The 19059-nt window shown below is 43.7% G+C and overlaps 1 protein-coding gene across 1 annotated transcript in view; it reads left to right on the top strand.

Annotated features, from left to right (window-relative positions):
- The first annotated feature begins 4693 nt into the window (after positions 1-4693).
- The window catches only part of hsd11b2 (hydroxysteroid (11-beta) dehydrogenase 2), a 33312-nt gene continuing 18946 nt past the window's right edge, over positions 4694-19059 (top strand). The window contains exon 1 of the mRNA XM_061736516.1: positions 4694-5141. Within this exon, the coding sequence (XP_061592500.1) occupies positions 4841-5141 (301 nt within the window). The 5' untranslated portion in view covers positions 4694-4840. The remainder of the gene's footprint in view (positions 5142-19059) is intronic.

Raw genomic sequence — 19059 nt, forward strand, 5'->3', positions numbered from 1 at the left:
CTGTTTCAGGTGCTGAGGGTTGAGCAGTTTTTCATCTGAAAAGACTGTTCGCCATGAAAGAGCTGAGACTCTTTGTCCAACAGTGTTTTTGACTCCCCAGGAGAGCAGGAGGTGATGGGCTTGTCTCACAGCATCATTGCTCTGCACCTGGAACCCTGCAGGTGAGTTTCCATCCATCACAGTGACATTGATTACGTTTACAAGCAGTCAAAATTTGGGTTATTGCTAATATTCCGGTTACTGAAACATTCGGAATCTTCCGTTTACATGGTAATTAATCATTCGGGATATCTGGATCAAACCAGCGACGCGCGGAGAACTTCATGACGCAATTCCTGTCATTTCCGCTTCTTCTTCCTGTATCCAAATTCAAAACAAACTTTTCACTCACTTTCTTGTAAATCTGGCTATCCCGGTACTTTCTACCGTCTACAAATGCCAAAATGTTCATATCCTTCATTACATTTATGAAGTGATTAGTTTCCTCCTGGTCTTGGTTTCTCCGTGTTTATAAGAACTTCCTGGACTCAAAAGACCAGGATTCCTTGTGAACAGAGCATGAGCAGAAAACAAATTCCTGTTCCGTTTGATGGGGATATTCCGTTTGGCGTTTACACGACCCAATATTCGGGTTTTAAAAGGAGTAACCCAGGGCTCACATTCGGGTTTTTAAAAACCTGAATATGAGAAAATTCGGGTTATTCAAAAGGGGTTATTGGTGTTTACATGGTCGTGCAAATTCGGGTTATTGACTTCATGTAAACGCAGTCATTGTGAGTCCACAACGCTGAAATGGAACACATCCGAGCTCATGGGACGATGAACCGTCATGAGTATCTGAAACAGGATCCTGGTCTGCAGACACTTTGAGTCAAAATCTTAAAATGATCAGCTGGTAGTGCAGCCGTCTCACAGCCAGGAGGTCCTGGGTTCAATTCCCGCCAGGGACGCTGAGGGCGCTGAGTGCGTGTTAAGTTCCCCCATGACTTCGGTGCCCACACCCTGGGTGGGGTTGGAGAAAGGGCCTTTCTGTGTGGAGTTTGCAAGGTCCCCCCTGTGTTCCCTTAGGTAGCTAATGTGAGCTACCCTCACAAAAACATGCAGCAGTCCTGGGGCCTCATTTATAAAAGAGTATGTAGGATCCATACTAAAAGTGCACGTAAACCCAAAAGCCAAAAATGGCTGGCGCAAAAAGAAATCCGGATTTATAAAACTGTGTGCACGCACACTTGCCCGCCATGTTGCTAAAAATGCATTTTGATTACATTTCTAGCGAGAAATATGTATTTTACTTTCATAATATCCACTCAGTGAATGTATATAATCACTCGCTTTCCCGTTGTTGCGAAGTCTTTTTCAAACCTCGCCTGAATAAAGGCTGATTTATGGTTCCGCGTTACACCAACGCAGAGCCTACGGCGTAGGGTACGCCGTAGGGTACGGTGTACGCCGCACGTCGCCGTGTAACCTACGCCGTAGGCTCTGCGTTGGTGTAACGCGGAACCATAAATCAGCTCCCGAGCCGGCAGGCAGTTTTGATCCCGAAATTTTCGGAGCAAATTTCTTAACAGGCGTAGCTACAACTGTTAGATTTCATCTATTAAACCAACATTTATTTTCCTAAATGATTTATTTCAGCCAGCGGCAATTCTCCACAGAGTTGCAGGTTTCTTTGGGTATCTTAACGGTTACTTTTACGCCTGAAAAAATATTAAAACTTAATAAAGTGGCATATTAACAGCGCTACAGCGGAAATTAAAACAGCTTTTAGCTCTCAGCTTCCTGATATGGTGTGACGTATGTGCAAACGTAACTACGCAGTCGCTTACGTACCCGAACGTAAACCACGCAGTGACGTAGCACGCAAAATTTAGGGGTGGTGCTGAAAAGTAGGAGTAGTGGGAGTATTGGGACTGGGCCCTGGGAAGATTACAAGTGCCCTAAAATCTGTGGCTTCTTTTTTAGGGGTAGTGGTAGTGATGGAGGGCTAGTGGTAGAAAGTAGGGGGGGGATTGGGATTGGCCCTTACTGGACAATGAGACCGACCTTGCGTCTTGGGGGCCCCCTGCTGGCTGCGGGACGTCTGTGCATCTCTTCACATGTCAGAGTGAAAACCTCTGAACCAGCCCAGCATCCAACCATGTAGGAACTGTCTCTATGGAAAATGTTTGAATGTTCCGACCCTTTAGTCATCTGCTGACTTGACTGATGTAAAACAAAGACTCACTTGAAGAAAGGGTTGCTCAAAACAAACAAGGTCTCTGTTTCTTAGTTTCTCTCTAATTGTATTTTTGGAAAAATGTTTGTTTTTGCATGTTTTGTCACATTTACACAGACTCAAACACACAGAGTTTCTATGAGTTCATGTTTGTTCTAGTTCTGCCTGGTTAAAAAAGAAAAGTACAAAGGCTTGAAATTTTGTGCTACTTGTGCTTAATTTATTTTTTTATTCTGTTATTATTTTATTTATTTTATTATTTATCAAAGTACTTGAATTTACTTTAATATTATTTTAATTTAAGCAATTTTTTATTTTTTATTAATTTTAATTTATTTTATTGATTTAATTTGCCTGAAGATGATTATTTTTTACTTTAGTCTGTTTGAATGGTTGTGTTAAAAAAATAAATCAGACGTTACTCAACAGTTACTCAGTACTTGAGTAGTTTTTTCATCAAGTACTTTTTTACTTTTACTCAAGTAATTATTTGGATGACTACTTTTTACTTCTACTTGAGAGATATTATTCTGAAGTAACAGTACTTTTACTCGAGTACAGTTTTTGGCTCCTCTACCCACCTCTGCCAGTGACACGTGCAGAGCTGCCAGCCGACGTTTACGTCAGAATATCCCATTGCACATGATGACTTGACGGCAAAACCAGAATTACTGCAGCGTTGAGCCAACGCTGGGTTAATATAAGGCGCTGATTTGCTTTGGTGAGTTTGGTAGCATGATGGAGACGGATGCGGAGGTGATGATGGCCAGCCATTGGCTAAGCTGACTGTCAATCAATCATATTAGAAATAAATGTATTGCTTGATATGAACTCTCCCAGCGTTGTACAGAAACATGCCCCCCTTAGAGTCGTCATGGATGTGAAATCAGAGATTGAGACCAGAACGGATGTTTGTTCCTGAATGTAAACGTGTTTATTTCTGCTCTGAAGTTGGACATTTTAACCTGGAGGTCGGTGCAGGTCGGTGCAGGTCAGTGGAGGTCAGTGGTGCTGTTCACTGGGGGCTCCTCTACACGATGACTGCATGATTCCTGCAGTCGTTTTAGATTATTATGTCTCTGTGGACAGGACTTGGAATTTCATCCTGACTTTGGTTGCAGGACCAGTGTGACGTGGTGGTTGAAACATTGTGGGACAGCCGGTACGGATGTGTGATGAGCCCCATTTCCGTGATTCCTTCATCTGCAGCAGTCCACGTCTTTAGAATGTCCTCCCTGACAACCTAAGGGCACCACAAACTAAGGACAATTTTAAGAGGACTAAAAACCTTTCTTTTTAGAAAAGCATTTTATTGCTAAACAATGCTGTGTTTTTTTTCTCCTACTGTAGTTGCTGTTTTTAATTGTTTTATTCTCTTTTTACCTATGTCTTGATTTTTTATCCTTTTATCTCTTATCTTGATTTTATTTTATTTTCTGTTTCCTTTTTAATTATAAAAATGTAGCACTCTGAGATTCGCAGTAATGTAAAGTGCATTATAAATAAAATGTATTATTATTAGTATTATTAGCCTTTTCTGTTTTAGCCCCTGGCTTATGGAATGACCTGCCGGAGGAGATCAGGGAGATAACACACTGTCTTCTTTTAAGTCACTTTTAAAAACTCACTATTTTAGACTTGCTGACTGTATTATTTGTCTGTTTTTATTATCTCTCAATTGTGTCTTATCTTAATATTGTACTAACTGTTTGTTTCTTGTTTTTAATTGCATGTAAAGCACTTTGTAACTTGTTTTTGAAAAGCGCTTTATAAATAAAGGTATTATTACTATTATTAGTCTAAAATCTTGAAGGAGCGTTAGGATGAATAAACCTCTGTGTGACATCACAGGGGGCATGTGCACTTCCTAATAAAGAGTTTGTGGATGACTGTCTTAACTTTAGTCTTGAAAAACCTCTAAAAAGACTCTCTGTTCCCGATCAAGAACATCAGTCCTGGTCCAGGAGAAGGTGACGTTCTGGGATGAATCCAGACAGATCTGAGCTCTGGAACTGGAAGATTTCTGCTGAGTCCATCTGATCTGATAGCATTTATACTTTATGTTATACTTCTGAACATGTGTTCCTTGAACTTGTTGTCAGATTTGTTCACTGTCACCTTGCAGCTGCTGAGGTCGACTCCTTTCCAATGATCATGTCATTTTAGAGAAGTAATCTCACTACAAGGGTTAGGGTTAGGGTTAGTTTGTACCAAGAAAGGATGGCTGGATGTGTGTGTGTGTGTGTGTGTGTGTGTGTGTGTGTGTGTGTGTGTGTGTGTGTGTGTGTGTGTGTGTGTGTGTGTGTGTGTGTGTGTGTGTGTGTGTGTGTGTGTGTGTGTGTGTGTGTGTGTGTGTGAGTGAGTGAGGGAGAGAGCAGATTACACGCTGCTTCAGTGTGTAGTCCCTCCTCCTCCACCTCCCTGCAGCTCTATATAAACTCTGGCAGAGTCGCAGAGACGCAGCCAAGGCTCTGGTCTGATCAGTGTGTGAAGGAGTGTGTTCAGCAGAGAGGGAAAGTGGCCGAGAGACACCGACTGACCCAGGGACTTCAAAGAGACAAAACAAAATCCCTCCAGAATCCTGCAGGAACCAGAAAAACTGCTCTACAGGTGGTCTCCTGGATGAACGCTCTGGTGATGGACGACTACGCCCTCCCGTTCTGGATCTACCTGGCCGTGCTCACCGTGTTTGTGGCTGGGTTCATGAATAAGATCCTGGCGTCCCACCTGAGCACCGGGCCCATGCTGGTGGCGTGGCTGGGGGCCACGGTGCTGGTGGAGCGTCTGTGGGCGTTCTGCCTGCCGGCGCTGCTGCTGCTGCTGCTGCTGCTGCTCAGCCTGGCCTGCTGCATCTACGCCGCCGCCAGGACCGGCCCGCCACCCGCCACGCTGCCCGCCCACGGCAGGGCCGTCCTCGTCACAGGTACGACCCGGCTCTGCCCACTTTTTAAGCTGTCTTTTTACTGCTGTCATTGGAGTCCAGAGCCATTTGGGGATTGTAAAAAGTCTTGGATTTGAACTTGATCATTGAACTTGTTTAAACTGTAAAATCCTCCATCTGAAAGTAAGAAAATCATTAGATGCAGAAAAAAAGCTTTAACTCAATACTCAGGTTCAGTTTTGGTTGAGTTGGTTTGGATTTTTATATTTGTCCTGAAAAAGTACCAAAACTTTTCACTTTCTCGATTTCAAGGGACGGAAATAGGAAAAAGTTAAACAAACTTTATACTCAATAACCTGTTGATTTATTGATTCCCGATTGGGAGGCTGATTTAGTTTGGTTCTGGTTCAGTTTGGATTTTATTCAATATTTCTATTTGTGCTGAGGAGGGTCAGAATTTCCACCTGAAAGCAAGGAAATCAGCCAGACTTACTTTCCAACAAAAAGCTGCAAACTTCACTATTTGTATTTGTTCTTAAAAGGCATTCAAGTATAAAAAAATCAATCATTTCAAAGTAAAAAGTCCAGAAAAAGCAGAGAAGCAAGGTTTATGCTCCATATTAGTTTGTACTTTTGTCCAATGACCTGCTCAATTTCCTGCAAACTTCTTATCATATCTTTTTGTTTGAACTGAGAGCCAAATTTGTCCTAAAATAAGAGCACAGGTTGTAAGTTTCTGTGAAAAGTCTGAAGCAACAGATTGTTTTAAAAGCCCATTTAGGAGCTGCAGCCTTCCTAGTGTACCGATATAACACCTATGTGTGTGTGTGTGTGTGTGTGTAAGTGTGTGTTGGATGGGTGGTGGGGGGTAGGGGGTCGGCCTCTCACTAAAAGCAGAAGTTTCTCAACCCTTCGCGGGGGTGTAAATGTTCACACAGGTCAAAAAGTCTTGGTATCAGAATGCTGATGCGATCACTCACGGGAAGTGGTGTGTTGGGGAATAAAGTTCATGAACAATAGCTGCCTGGAGTGTGTGTGCGTGTGCGTGTGTGCCTGTGTGTGGGGGGGTGTGTGTGCATGTGTGTGTGTGGGGGGGTGTGTGTGCATGTGTGTGTGTGCATGTGTGTGGGTGGGAGTGTGTGCATGTGTGTGTGTCGGTGGGCGTGGGATTCCCCTTCACAATAAAAGCCTGAGTGTTTGCTGTGCACTGCTGATAAGAACCTGATGAGTGCATGTACCTGTGTGTGTGTGTAGGTGTGTGTGTGTGTGTGTGTGTGTGTGTGTGAGTGTGTGTGCGCGTAAGCGTGCTCTGGCCCCCGCCTCCTCAGCCAGCTGGCTCTGTACTCTCTGTGCCGGAGTTAACGAGATAATCAGATCTGCAGATTAATGTGACGCTTTAATAACCCTGTCTTTGTGGAAAAGTGGAAACCTTCCCAAAGCCGCCGTCGCCATGGCCACGGGCGGACCACCTCCAGTCGTACCTATGAGGGGCAAATGTTAGCTCCCCTGCATTTGATCCTGCCTCGTTTTGTTTTTGCAGCGCTGTAGCACTCAGGCGTGTGCTAACCCAACAAAAGCAGGGACAGACATCAGCAGTCTTCTTAGAGAGGAAGATGCTGCTCATCATTCGGGAAAGAGCTAGGAAATCATTTTCAGTTTATTTGGAATCAGTTGTTCAAAGGAACAAATTATAACTCTATTCAAAAATAAACCCTGGTTAAAAGGAACTCCAGGGTTCTCCTCAGGACCAGGTAGTTTAGTTTAGTTTAGTTTATTTGCACATAAAAAGAATATACAACCGCCAAAAGTTCCGACGAACAGTATGTAGAAAAAAAAGGAAACAAAGAAAGAAATACAATGTAACAGAATAAATGTGCAGGAGGAACCAAAAAAAACCCATAAGGGCTTGTGGAGTGGTCCTCCTATAATGAAACAAACAATATCTACAGAGATATGTAAAACATAGGACAACTAAGGAGAATAAGCTGAATTACTAGAAAAACAGGAATCTGATGAGGATGTGCAGAGAAGTTTCATGGAAATTAGATGTTAAACTTTGCTAAGCTGGGTTAACAAAAAAGTTGTGATTTGTTTTTTGAAATTATTTGTGCTCGAGCATTCTCTAATATTGAGTTGTACGGTGTTCCAATAAAGAGGACCTCTGAAAATTGGGAAAAAGTATTCCTGAAAAAGGTGGGATGGATATTGTTTGCAGACCTAGTATTGAAGTGATGAATTTGGGAACTGAATTTAAATAAAGAATGAAAACAGGTTGGAAGTAGCTTGTGAATGGATTGATAGACAAAAAGACAAATCTGAAAAACATTTACAGTAGAAATAGAGAGAATACTTAGGGATTACCAGGTACCAAAAATAGAGCAACTGTACATGTCAAACTAGAGATCCATCAGGCCTCTGTGTCTTTAAGACTCACTTTTAATCTAAGCAGTTGACTGGTTTTATCTAATGTCCCTGATTTAGGTGTGGAAACCTCTGACCTGGCGCTGCTGTGACTGTGATCCAGATGTAATTCATCTGTGCTTCGTCTGTGATCTGAGTTGATAAGCGCTGATGACCTCATTCTTCCACATATGGGGGATGACCTGTGTTCAGCTCAGTAGATGAAACCCCCCACACATTCTTCACTGCAAGCCTCCGCCGTCCCCATGTGAACAGGGTGGGGGTGGTTAGGGTTACAACAGGGTCAAAACGGAAAATGAGGCAATCAGTCATCCGCTCTGAGGAGGAATTATGCAACAGGCTCTTAGGGGGCACTGAGGACCCCCGCGGATAAAGACCAGGGTCAGACTCACATCTGGGTCTGGGTGGGGGGGCCAGATCAGAACTCACTATCCATCAGATTAGACATAGGGTTAAAGGGAGACGGGCCGTGGACAGGAAGTGATGGATGGATGGATGGATGGATGGATGGATGGATGGATGGATGGATGGATGGATGGATGGATGGATGGATGGATGGATGGATGGATGGATGATGGACGGATGGATGAATGGATGAATGGATGGATGGATGGATGGATGGATGGATGGATGGATGGATGGATGGATGGATGGATGGATGATGGATGGATGGATGGATGGATGGAGGATGGATGGATAGATGAATGGATGGATAGATGATGGATGGATGGATGGATGGATGGATGGATGGATGGATGGATGGATGGATGGATGATGGACAGATGGATGAATGGATGGATGGATGGATGATGGATGGATGGATGGAAGGATGGATGGAAGGATGGAAGGATGGAAGGATGGATGGATGGATGATGGATGGATGATGGATGGATGGAGGGAGGGAGGGAGGGATGGATGATGGATGGATGGATGGATGGAAGGATGGATGGATGGAGGGATGGATGGATGGATGGAGGGATGGATGATGGATGGATGGAAGGATGGATGGATGATGGATGGATGGATGGATGGATGGATGGATGGATGGAGGGATGGAGGATGGATGGATGGATGGAAGGATGGATGGATGGAGGGATGGATGGGAATTCTAGGGGGCATTTGTATTTTAGTGGACGTTTTGTGGATCAGAGTTGAGGCTGTGGTTTGGTTTGTTTTGGTTTGGTTTTGGGTCTAGTTTGGTTTGGTTAAGGGTCTAGTTTGGTTTGGTTATGGGTCTAGTTTGGTTTGGTTATGGGTCTAGTTTGGGTTGGTTATGGGTCTAGTTTGGTTTGGCTATGGGTTTAGTTTGGTTTGGTGTTGGGTCTAGTTTGGTTTGGTGTTGGGTCTAGTTTGGTTTGGTTTTGGGTCTAGATTGGTTTGGTGTTGGGTCTAGTTTGGTTTGGTTATGGGTCTAGTTTGGTTTGGCTATGGGTTTAGTTTGGTTTGGTGTTGGGTCTAGTTTGGTTTGGTGTTGGGTCTAGTTTGGTTTGGTTATGGGTCTAGTTTGGTTTGGTGTTGGGTCTAGTTTGGTTTGGTTATGGGTCTAGTTTGGTTTGGTGTTGGGTCTAGTTTGGTTTGGTGTTGGGTCTAGTTTGGTTTGGTGTTGGGTCTAGTTTGGTTTGGTTATGGGTCTAGTTTGGTTTGGTGTTGGGTCTAGTTTGGTTTGGTTATGGGTCTAGTTTGGTTTGGTGTTGGGTCTAGTTTGGTTTGGTTATGGGTCTAGTTTGGTTTGGTGTTGGGTCTAGTTTGGTTTGGTTATGGGTCTAGTTTGGTTTGGTGTTGGGTCTAGTTTGGTTTGGTGTTGGGTCTAGTTTGGTTTGGTGTTGGGTCTAGTTTGGTTTGGTTATGGGTCTAGTTTGGTTTGGTGTTGGGTCTAGTTTGGTTTGGTTATGGGTCTAGTTTGGTTTGGTTATGGGTCTAGTTTGGTTTGGTTTTGGGTCTAGATTGGTTTGGTTATGGGTCTAGTTTGGTTTGGTTATGGGTCTAGTTTTGGGTCTAGTTTTGGGTCTAGTTTGGTTTGGTTATGGGTTTAGTTTGGTTTGGTTTTGGGTCTAGTTTGGTTTGGTTATGGGTCTAGTTTGGTTTGGTGTTGGGTCTAGTTTGGTTTGGTGTTGGGTCTAGTTTGGTTTGGTTATGGGTCTAGTTTGGTTTGGTTATGGGTCTAGTTTGGTTTGGTTTTGGGTCTAGATAAGTTTGGTTATGGGTCTAGTTTGGTTTGGTTATGGGTCTAGTTTTGGGTCTAGTTTGGTTTGGTTATGGGTTTAGTTTGGTTTGGTTTTGGGTCTAGTTTGGTTTGGTTATGGGTCTAGTTTGGTTTGGTTATGGGTCTAGTTTGGTTTGGTTTTGGGTCTAGATTGGTTTGGTTATGGGTCTAGTTTTGGGTCTAGTTTGGTTTGGTTATGGGTCTAGATTGGTTTGGTTATGGGTTTAGTTTGGCTTGGTTATGGGTTCAGTTTGGTTTGGCCTTGGGTCTAGTTTTGTTATGGGTGTAGATTGGTTTGAATTCGGTCTAGTTTGATTTGGTTATAAGTTTAGTTTGGTTTGGTTTTGGGTCTAGTTTTGGGTTTAGTTTGGTTTGGTTTTGGGTCTAGTTTGGTTTGGTTTTGGGTTCAGTTTGGTTTGGTTTGGGGTCTTGTTTGGTTTTGATATGTTTTTAGTTTGGTTTGGTTTTTGTTTGGTTATGGGTTTTGGTCTAGCTTGATTCGGTGTTAGGTTTAGTTTGGTTTGGGGTTGGGGTGTAATGTGAGAAGTGTAAATGTTGTCAAGATGGAGTTGGTTAAAACAAAGAAGGTTTCACACCACGGTCTGCTGGGTGGTTCCTGCTGTGGTTACTCCAGGGCAGACGAACATGAGTCATCAGCCACTGCAGTCTAAATGTTAATAATGGGTTTGAAAAATCACTTGTGAGACACATGTACTTATGAGAAGATTTTATCACTGCCCCCAGAGAAGTTTATACTTTGTACAGGAAGCAAAGGCAATTGGGAGTACGCTGCCTGGAAAGTTTCTTGAATAGGGGGGTTCAGGTTTGAAAGGATGTTTTGTCAATCAATCAATCAAACTTATTTATAAAGCATCTTTCATACATAAATGTAGCACAAAGTGCTTTACATGTTTAAAAATTAATTTAAAAAAAAAGTTCTTCCATCCAGGATTTGATACCTTGGATACAGTTTAAAAGGGCATCAATTGGCATTGTGTTGTCAGGAGACATGGAAATATAACAGTTGTGTATCATCAGCATACAGTACCTGTGGAATTGTATGCCATGTCTCCTGATGACATCCCCTAGTGGTAGCAAATATAGATTAAAAAGCATGGGGCCTTGCGTAACACCACAGATCCCTGAGGAGCATGTATCAATATTTACCATAAATTTCCAATCTGTGAGGTAGGATTCAAATCATTTGAGGGCAGTCCCAGAGACACCTACCAGGTGTTTAAGTCTATTTAAAAGAATGGGGTTATCTACTGTATCGAAGGATGCATTTAGATCCAGTAGCACCAGGACTGATATATTTTGAGTCCAAATTACACCTGAGTGCATTAAAAATCTTAATTCAAGCTGTCTCTGTACTGTGGTTCATCCTAAAACCAGATTGATATTTCTCAAAAATATAGATGTCTGCCAAAAAATCCTTCATTTAAAGGGTACCTATTATGGCATCTAATACATATTTTAAACAGGCCTTGAATGTCTTAAACCACGTCTTTATCTTCCCATTCTCTAACCTCATTATCTATGCAGGATTCTGAGTGGGCGGGGCTACGATAATGAGGCTCTGTGCTGATTGGCTGCCTGAATGACGCGATACACCGCTACTAAAAAATGGCGGAAGCTCCGGCTGTTAGTTGTGGGCGTGGTTTCACGCATCGGAGGCCAACCGATGTAAATCGCATTTTCGTTACGTAACGACGGGAGTAGAATCTTATTGGCTCGTAGATCCACATCAGACTGGACGGCTCATCCGGGCGGCTGTACAGACACTGCAGAATTTGGTTGCTTTCCTCCTTCTCTGAGTTGGCAGGCTGAGGGGAGACCACTTTATATATGTTAAAGCAAGAGAAAATGTGTTTTTCATAATAGGTCCCCTTTAAGTAAAAACAAGTTTCTCTAAAATTTTGCTAAAAAACGGTAAATTGAATATTGGTCTTTTTTTTTTAAACAGACTTGAAAAGATGCAAAATTTGCACACAGGGTAAAATCCATTGGCTGAGGAGATCAGTAAAATCCCTAGCTAAATGGTCATTAGGATTGTCAATGTGTAGGTTAAGATCACCGGATATGATAATCATTTTAAAAGAAGAATGGATTATTGCTAAAAACTCAGCAATATCATTATTGAAGCCAGCACCCTGTTTTGGTGGTTTGTAAATTTAATACATACAATTTTAGCTTTGCCAAAATCAAAGGCGTGGTGTTCAAAAGTGGCAAACTGATCAAATTGAATTTATTTAATAGCAAGTGTTGTTGATGCTATTAAGGCAGTATCACAACCCTTCCTATTCTTCCTATTTGAAAATGCATAGTTAAAATTTGGCAGGGAGGCCGCTGGTGCATCTGTGCCCAACCATGTTTCAGTTAAAAATAAACAATCAATGTTGTTGTCTAAAATCTTTTCTAAATCGTTGTCTAAAAAAATGTGTATTTAATAAAGAAAGAACATTTAATAAAGCCATATTAAAAGTTGCTGGTGTGTTCCCTATAAGTGAGGCAGTTACAGGTTCTGGACAGATGGGACACACACAACGTAAGAGGGAATGTTTTTAGTTTTAGTCCCACTTGAACAGACCTGACTATGATATGAGTTTTTATGGGATTGGGTTGTGGTTTATTATCTTTGATGACTGGTGCAACAGGTGCCAAAAGGGGGTAACAGGGGGTGCCTGTGCTTGGGCTGATGACCTATGTAGGCAACAAAGAGGAAGAGGGGGTAATGAGTCAGTCACTTTTCTTGACAGCGTGTCGAATGTTGTTGGCTAAAACGTTGCTGCCTAGTCTGCTGGGATGGATCTCGTCCGCCCAATAAAATGTGGAACGGTTCCAGAATAGGGTAAAATTGTTTTTGGTAAAAGCGGACTGGAGCCAAGTGTTCAGACTCAGGAGTCGACTAAAACGCCCCACTCCGAAGGTTAAGGAGGGGAAAAAAAAAGCCTTGCTGCTATTGCTCAACACGTTTAAAAAGTCAATAAAAGTCAGTTTTCGTAACTTCCGACTGGTGTCGGGAGGTGTCGTTATAATCAACCACAATGATCCTCCTGATTAAGAGTGGAAAGGAGTGCAACAGGTGCAGGAGTTTTTCTAAGATCACAGGAACAGTGGCACTGGGAAGCAATAGGTGACAGCATTAAAGAACCGGACGTGTCTGATAATGGAATACTTGACTATGACTATTGCTGTAGTCGTGGGTGAACAGGGGACGAGGAGAGGACTCGACTCCTGGTCCGGGTGCCGCTGTGAACTCCCCAAGCTCTGTGCTGCGGCGCTCACTGTAACGGCTGTGGCGTGGAGCCTCGGCGGACAGGGTGCGGAGCAGCGCCGATGCATCTCCGCTGTGGCGCCGGAGTGAACAGCGGAGTGGAGCAGTAAATCCTAGCATGCGGGTAGCCTACAGGTCCCAGGCCTTGGGGCTGTCCGAGGTTGGTGGATAACGGGGGAGGATATCGAACTTATTTTCCAGTTGGATGTTTGGTGAGTGAAGGAGCTGGAACTGGGAAGAACGGCGGCCTGCCCTGCCACAACGACCCTGCCCTGCGATGGATTGGCGACCTGTCCAGGGTGGACCCCTGCCTCTCACTTGTAATGAGCTGGGATAGGCTCCAGCAGACCCCCATGACACTACAAAGGATAAAGCGGGTTTAGATAATGGATGGATGGATGGATGGATGGATGGATGGATGGATGGATGGATGGATGGATGGATGGATGGATGGATGGATGGATGGATGGATGGATGGATGGATGGATGGATGGATGGATGGATGGATGGATGGAACCGCAGGGCTGCATCCAGACCTTGCTGGTCGGTAGAGGAACCGGAGGTCTGAATGTAGACACTTGTGGTTGTTAGAGGAACTGCGGGTCTGGATCCAGTCCCTAGTGGTCAGTTGAGAAACAGCAACTTGACTTTGCTTCCATGTTAAACTCAACCCTGAAAACCAAATGTTGCTCCTTGGTTCTCATCTCTGGGTAAATTTGCTTTGACGTCCATTTAACAATTGTCTTGTGAATAATCGTTCTCACTGTAGAACACTGCAATTTAATTTCTTTGGATGTACCATTGTAATCCTTTCTCGATTGATGTGCAGCAATGGTCATTTCCGTGAGACCATTGCTGATGTCTTTTCCTCTTGGTGTTGTGTTGACATAGTCTTGACCCTTTACAGAGGTTGTTAACACTGAGAGAAAACCTCTGTGGAGCTCCATGTTCATCTCTTATATAACCTTCTATTAAGCACACATGTTTTTGATCTCTATCCAGTTCTCTGAGAAAACACGATCAGATGGGAACATTTCTGATGTTCTGCATCTCTTTAGCAGTTTTTCATCGACATGCAGCCTGACAGATGCGCTGCATTGGGAAATGCTGGAATCTGCTCGATAGCTCTAACTTGTTTGTTTTACTTCTGTGGCTTGGTTTGGGGTTTGAACAGAGGGGTTTGTAATGAGCGACCTGCCAGCAGGCTTCTGCTTGTTCTGGAGATGAAAATAGTCCGAGCTCAGACCAGCCTGAGGACCGCCTCCTGGAGTGTTTTTACTGCGGACTCCCATGAGTCCCTGCCCAAATGTTGAGCAACATCTTCTAAACATTTTTTTGAGTGTCCTGAGTGTAAACACAACATGGCAGCAAAGCGAAGGTCAGCGTTGCTTCACTTCTGAGAAACGCTTGGGCTGTGGGGTCCAGCTGTAAACATCTTGCAGAGGGGTGGGGTTTTACCAACAGAAATTATTTTTAATGACCAAATACAACTCTTATTATTTAGACGTATTGTGCAATACTTTGGTTTTTCAACACTTAACCCCTTCCTATCGAGGCTCATTGATCTAGAATGAGTGATCGGTTGGGCTGCAGAAGCTTTTTCCTCTTTTTGTGTTCAGACAGCTGCTTGCGTTGGAACTGTCTTCGTGTAGGTGGATGACTGTCTTGGCATCCCTGGATTCAGGGTTACCACGCCACAAAGTCACATAAAGCCTGACTCGTACTGTGATGAGCCCTTGGGAGGGTGAACCTATGTCGCTCCCTCAGGCTGAGCTCAGCCCATTGGTTAAAGGTCTGACCACCAGGTGTTCAGGACACAAGTGACCCTTATCCAACTGAGAGACATCAAGCTTTTAATCGTTTTTTAATCTCCATAAGAATTAATCAAATTGCCCCCACTACCATTTGAACTTGGGAGACCCTACTAGGGGCAACTGCCCTGGACAATATAGCACCTCGGATCATTTGGGTGTACAAACCCCTCCGTCAGAGCCAAGGCTGTTCCTGCCAGGCCAGAGCCAGGCTACCCTTTAGAGACAGGAGGAGAAGTTCAGTTATCCAGGGAAGACTAAGCTCAGAGTTGACTTGCTGCTCATCTACATCCAGAGAAGAAGTCAAGGTGGCTCATCTGTTTGGGATGTCTCCCGGTCACCGCCCTGGGGAGGTGTTTCAGGGTTGTCCAACCAGGAGGAGTCCCTAAGGCAGACCAAGGTTAATGACCAAGAGGTCAACAGCGATGGGAACAGAAGTCAGAGAGGGCTGATTGTCTTGGCTGACATAAAGGTGAGCTCAGATTAACTTTCCACTGAAGCCAGAGAGAGGAAGAAGGCAACAAAGGCAACAAAGGAAAAAGCGAAGGGAATAAGTTGAATAAATAGTTCCAAAAAAGGAAGACAAAGAAAAGTATGAGGGACAAACTTGGTGGAAGTAAGTGGAATGGAAATGAAAAATAAAACACATGAAGCGTAAAAGTAACAGAAAAAAGGGAGTAAAAAACAAACTGAGCGTAAAGAAAACCAAATAAAACAGGAAATGGTTGATACAAAGAAAAGAGAAAGAGAGCAAATACAAAAAACGGAAGGTTTGAGAGAAACTAGGAAATAAAGAGCCAAATGTTGAAAATGAAGAACATTAGTGTGACTTAACAGTAACAACCAACCCATTGGCCTGGCATCACAATACTTCTTCTCCTCCTATTTCTCCCTCTCTTTCAGCCAGTTGCTGAGACAAACAAGAATGTTGACATTTTCAGAGCTGAGGGCTGTCCTCTTCTTTTCAACTAAGTTACCTGCAAGTGAGAAAGGTCTCTCACAAGGGACAGTTGTGGCAGGGCTAGCAAGATACTTGCGGGCCAGGACAGACAGTTGTGGATGGGCCCCTGCATGAGTTGACCACCACTGCAGTGGGTAGTCTGTCTGGCTGATGGTGGGTTCTGCTCTGTAGAGGCTCAAGGCACTGCTAGGCCCAACATCATCATCACAATCAGTGATCAGTGACAATCAGAGTCTGACGCACACAGTAGGAGTCTCTTCTTCTTTGCTGGCTCCTCTGTGGGCTCTGGAGTAGCACTTTTGCATTCTGTTTGCAGCAGTGCCTCAAGGCTGGTCCACACCCCTTCTCGCTCTCCTTTGGGTAGACATTTTAAGTCCTTGAAGCGTGGGTCGAGTACTGTAGCCAGCTTGAGCCAGTCATGGTTGAGTGTTGCTTGACGCTGGGATAGATCCTTTGAGAAGGCAGTCTTGAACCTCGCCATGTAGGCTGGGTCCTCATCAGAGACCTCCATGGCGCACCATAGAACATGAGACATAAGTTTCACCTCCAAGGAGCTCAGTCACATATCTGCAGTGGATAGTTAAGGAAAGGATTATTTTTATCACTGTACAGATTCAATTAAATAAAATGATTTTTTCCTTTTTAAAATCTTAATCTCAAAAACAATAGTAAATTCAAAAAGCTTTTAAAAGGAAAATATGCCAACTAGTGATAAATCACATTAATCAAACAGTTCATGGTAAAAGTAGGTTTTTACCTGCATGGTTCAAGGATGGTCCCACTCCGTCGTAGTCAGCATGGTTAGTTTGTGCTTCTGCTTGCAAAGAGTAGCCTTCACAGCCTCTTGGTCCTCCAGGAGACGAGAGATCATATACAGCGTAGAATTCTACCTTGTGGAAACGTCCTGTATAAGTGGCTCTTTTTTTTGCCCAAGTGCTGTTTGCTCCTGGTGTAGTTCCTCTGTATTAGCAGGGCTGTGTTTAAAATGGCCCACTATTTTGCGACATTTTTCCAGCATATCATTAAAGCCACTGTCACCAAGGCAAACAGTGATGGTTCTTTGCAAAATGTGAGCAACACACGGCATACATACAAATGGGAGCTGTCTAGCTGCAGCGATCATGGTTCGGGCGCTGTCTGTTCCAATTGTAGGGATTTTTGTTGAACTCCCCAGGCCTCTGCAACAGAGAGAAACTGCTCCGCGCAGTTTTCAGCATAGTGTCTGGTGGTCGTCTTCTGCACGGTTAGGGTGAAATACTTAAGATGCCATTCGCTGTCAGTGACGTCAATAGTGTGTGCAGTCACACCGAGATCAATTGTATTGCTTACCAAGGTCCAAATGATCCCCAGTCACAGCAACACATTCGGCTATCTCCAATAAATCGTCTTTCGCTTGCTTTTCAGTGTCATGAAGCTGAGTACTCTTGTTTGAAATGGTTTTTCTGCATGGCAGTTCATAAGTTGGATCAGCCAACGCTATCTGTAGCACCGCTTCTAGCCCCTGATCTTCTACCACCGAGAGTGGCCGACAGTCCACTGCATCCATTTCGCCAGTGAGTTTGTTAATTCGGCTCTGAACCCTGGCATCTTGTCGAGACTGGATTGGCGACACTGCCTGCTCGAACTAGGAACGTTGTCTGTGCTAGCTGCAACATGTTTGGCATTGAGGTGGTAGCGGAGGCTGGAAGAGCTCTGGTGATAGGCAAATTCTTTCTTGCACAATTTGCACACAACTGTGCTTTTATCCAGGTTTCCAGTCGGTAGTGTTTTAAAACTAAAATTTCCGCCCACCGAACCCAGCAACGACTTTCGGCTTCCATTGTTGTTTCTCGTGTTGAGTACTGTGCATCAGTATTACAGGTAACTTATACCGGGAACTTGTGCAATGAGAAACGTTCAGCACTGTTTGGAGTGAAAAAGTAAATTGCGATTAAATGCGTTATTTTTTTTTTGTTTTGTTATTTTTCTGTAATTAATTAATCAATCGTAATTAATGCGATAAAGTCCCAGCCCTAGTTTTAACACATCATCAGTGTAGATAATCTGAGTTTGCAACAGTAACTAAGGAAGGTAGGGTTTACTAGTTGGTCAATTGTACAACACTTTAGTGTCAGATTTGGTAAAGACAAAGGTTTTTGTTTCACTGTGGGAAAAAGAAAAGAGTCTGTTGGGTTTATGGTTGGTCCGTTGGGTTTAGTTGGGTAGGTTGGGGTTATTTGTTCTGACTAGGTCTGTTGGGTTTATGGTTGGTCCGTTGGGTTTAGTTGGGTAGGTGGGGGTTTATTTGTTCTTACCAAGTTCGTTGGGTTTATTTGGGTAGGTTGGGGTTTATTTGTTTTTACTGGGTCTGTTGGGTTTAGTTGGATGGGTTTGAGTTAACTGTTCTTACTAGGTCCATTGGGGTTATTTAGGTAGGTTGAGGTTTATTTTTTCTTATTGGGTCTGTTGGGTTTCTAAGGATTCAGATAGACAAACTCCTCATGGAATGTTCAGACCTTGTCCTGCCGGAGTCTTGGTATCTGTCAAGGCTGCCTGTGGTTCTTCATGATTCCAGCTGTTTGCCTGAGTGATCCTGGTCCTGGAAGACCATACGCCTCCTGATGATGGAGATAGCATGTGCAGAGCATTGCCTGTTCTTTCCTCTCCTTTGCCAGGACATCAAGACATCTTGTCAGGGGGGTGTCCTGCAGTACTAGCAGGACTTGAGGCCTCTGAAAAATGTGCTTCTTTACAAAACAGCAATGAAAGGCTTTCTGGAGTCCTTGCTTTAGCTCATGTTCTTGCTTTCCAGATCAACTGTGCTCTGCCCCGCAGCAGGTGCTGATCTGGGCTCTGAGGCAGTGTTAAATATAGTTTTATTTTCAATTTAGCATGGTCAAATCTGTGAAAAACATCTACAGGGGAATCATCTTCTGGTTTTGACTGTTTTTGATGATGACGACTGGCTTCGCTGGATCTGGGGCAAGACTACCAACAGATCAATCAAGCTGTGTCAAGCTTCATTCGTTATACAAGATTCAACATTTGTTGGGTTGTTGGGTAGACACGGCTGAGGCTGCGGCCATGGGTCGGTGCCAAACTGAGAAAAGGATGACGCTAGGAAAGAAGAGGTCAGTTCCTTAAGTGACATGCATTTGTGAACGGATGATTGACTCTGTTAGCTGTGAGCATTCTTTCAGAGATGTCAATCCTCCACTTCCGTCAGTCTTTCCTGAGATACGTCTTTGTTCAAACACCTGCAGCTCAGCAACTGTTCCACATGGAGACGGAAGATCATCCTGACGAGG

The sequence above is a fragment of the Cololabis saira genome, chromosome 2 (assembly GCF_033807715.1).
Source record: "Cololabis saira isolate AMF1-May2022 chromosome 2, fColSai1.1, whole genome shotgun sequence".
Classification (NCBI taxonomy): domain Eukaryota; kingdom Metazoa; phylum Chordata; class Actinopteri; order Beloniformes; family Belonidae; genus Cololabis; species Cololabis saira.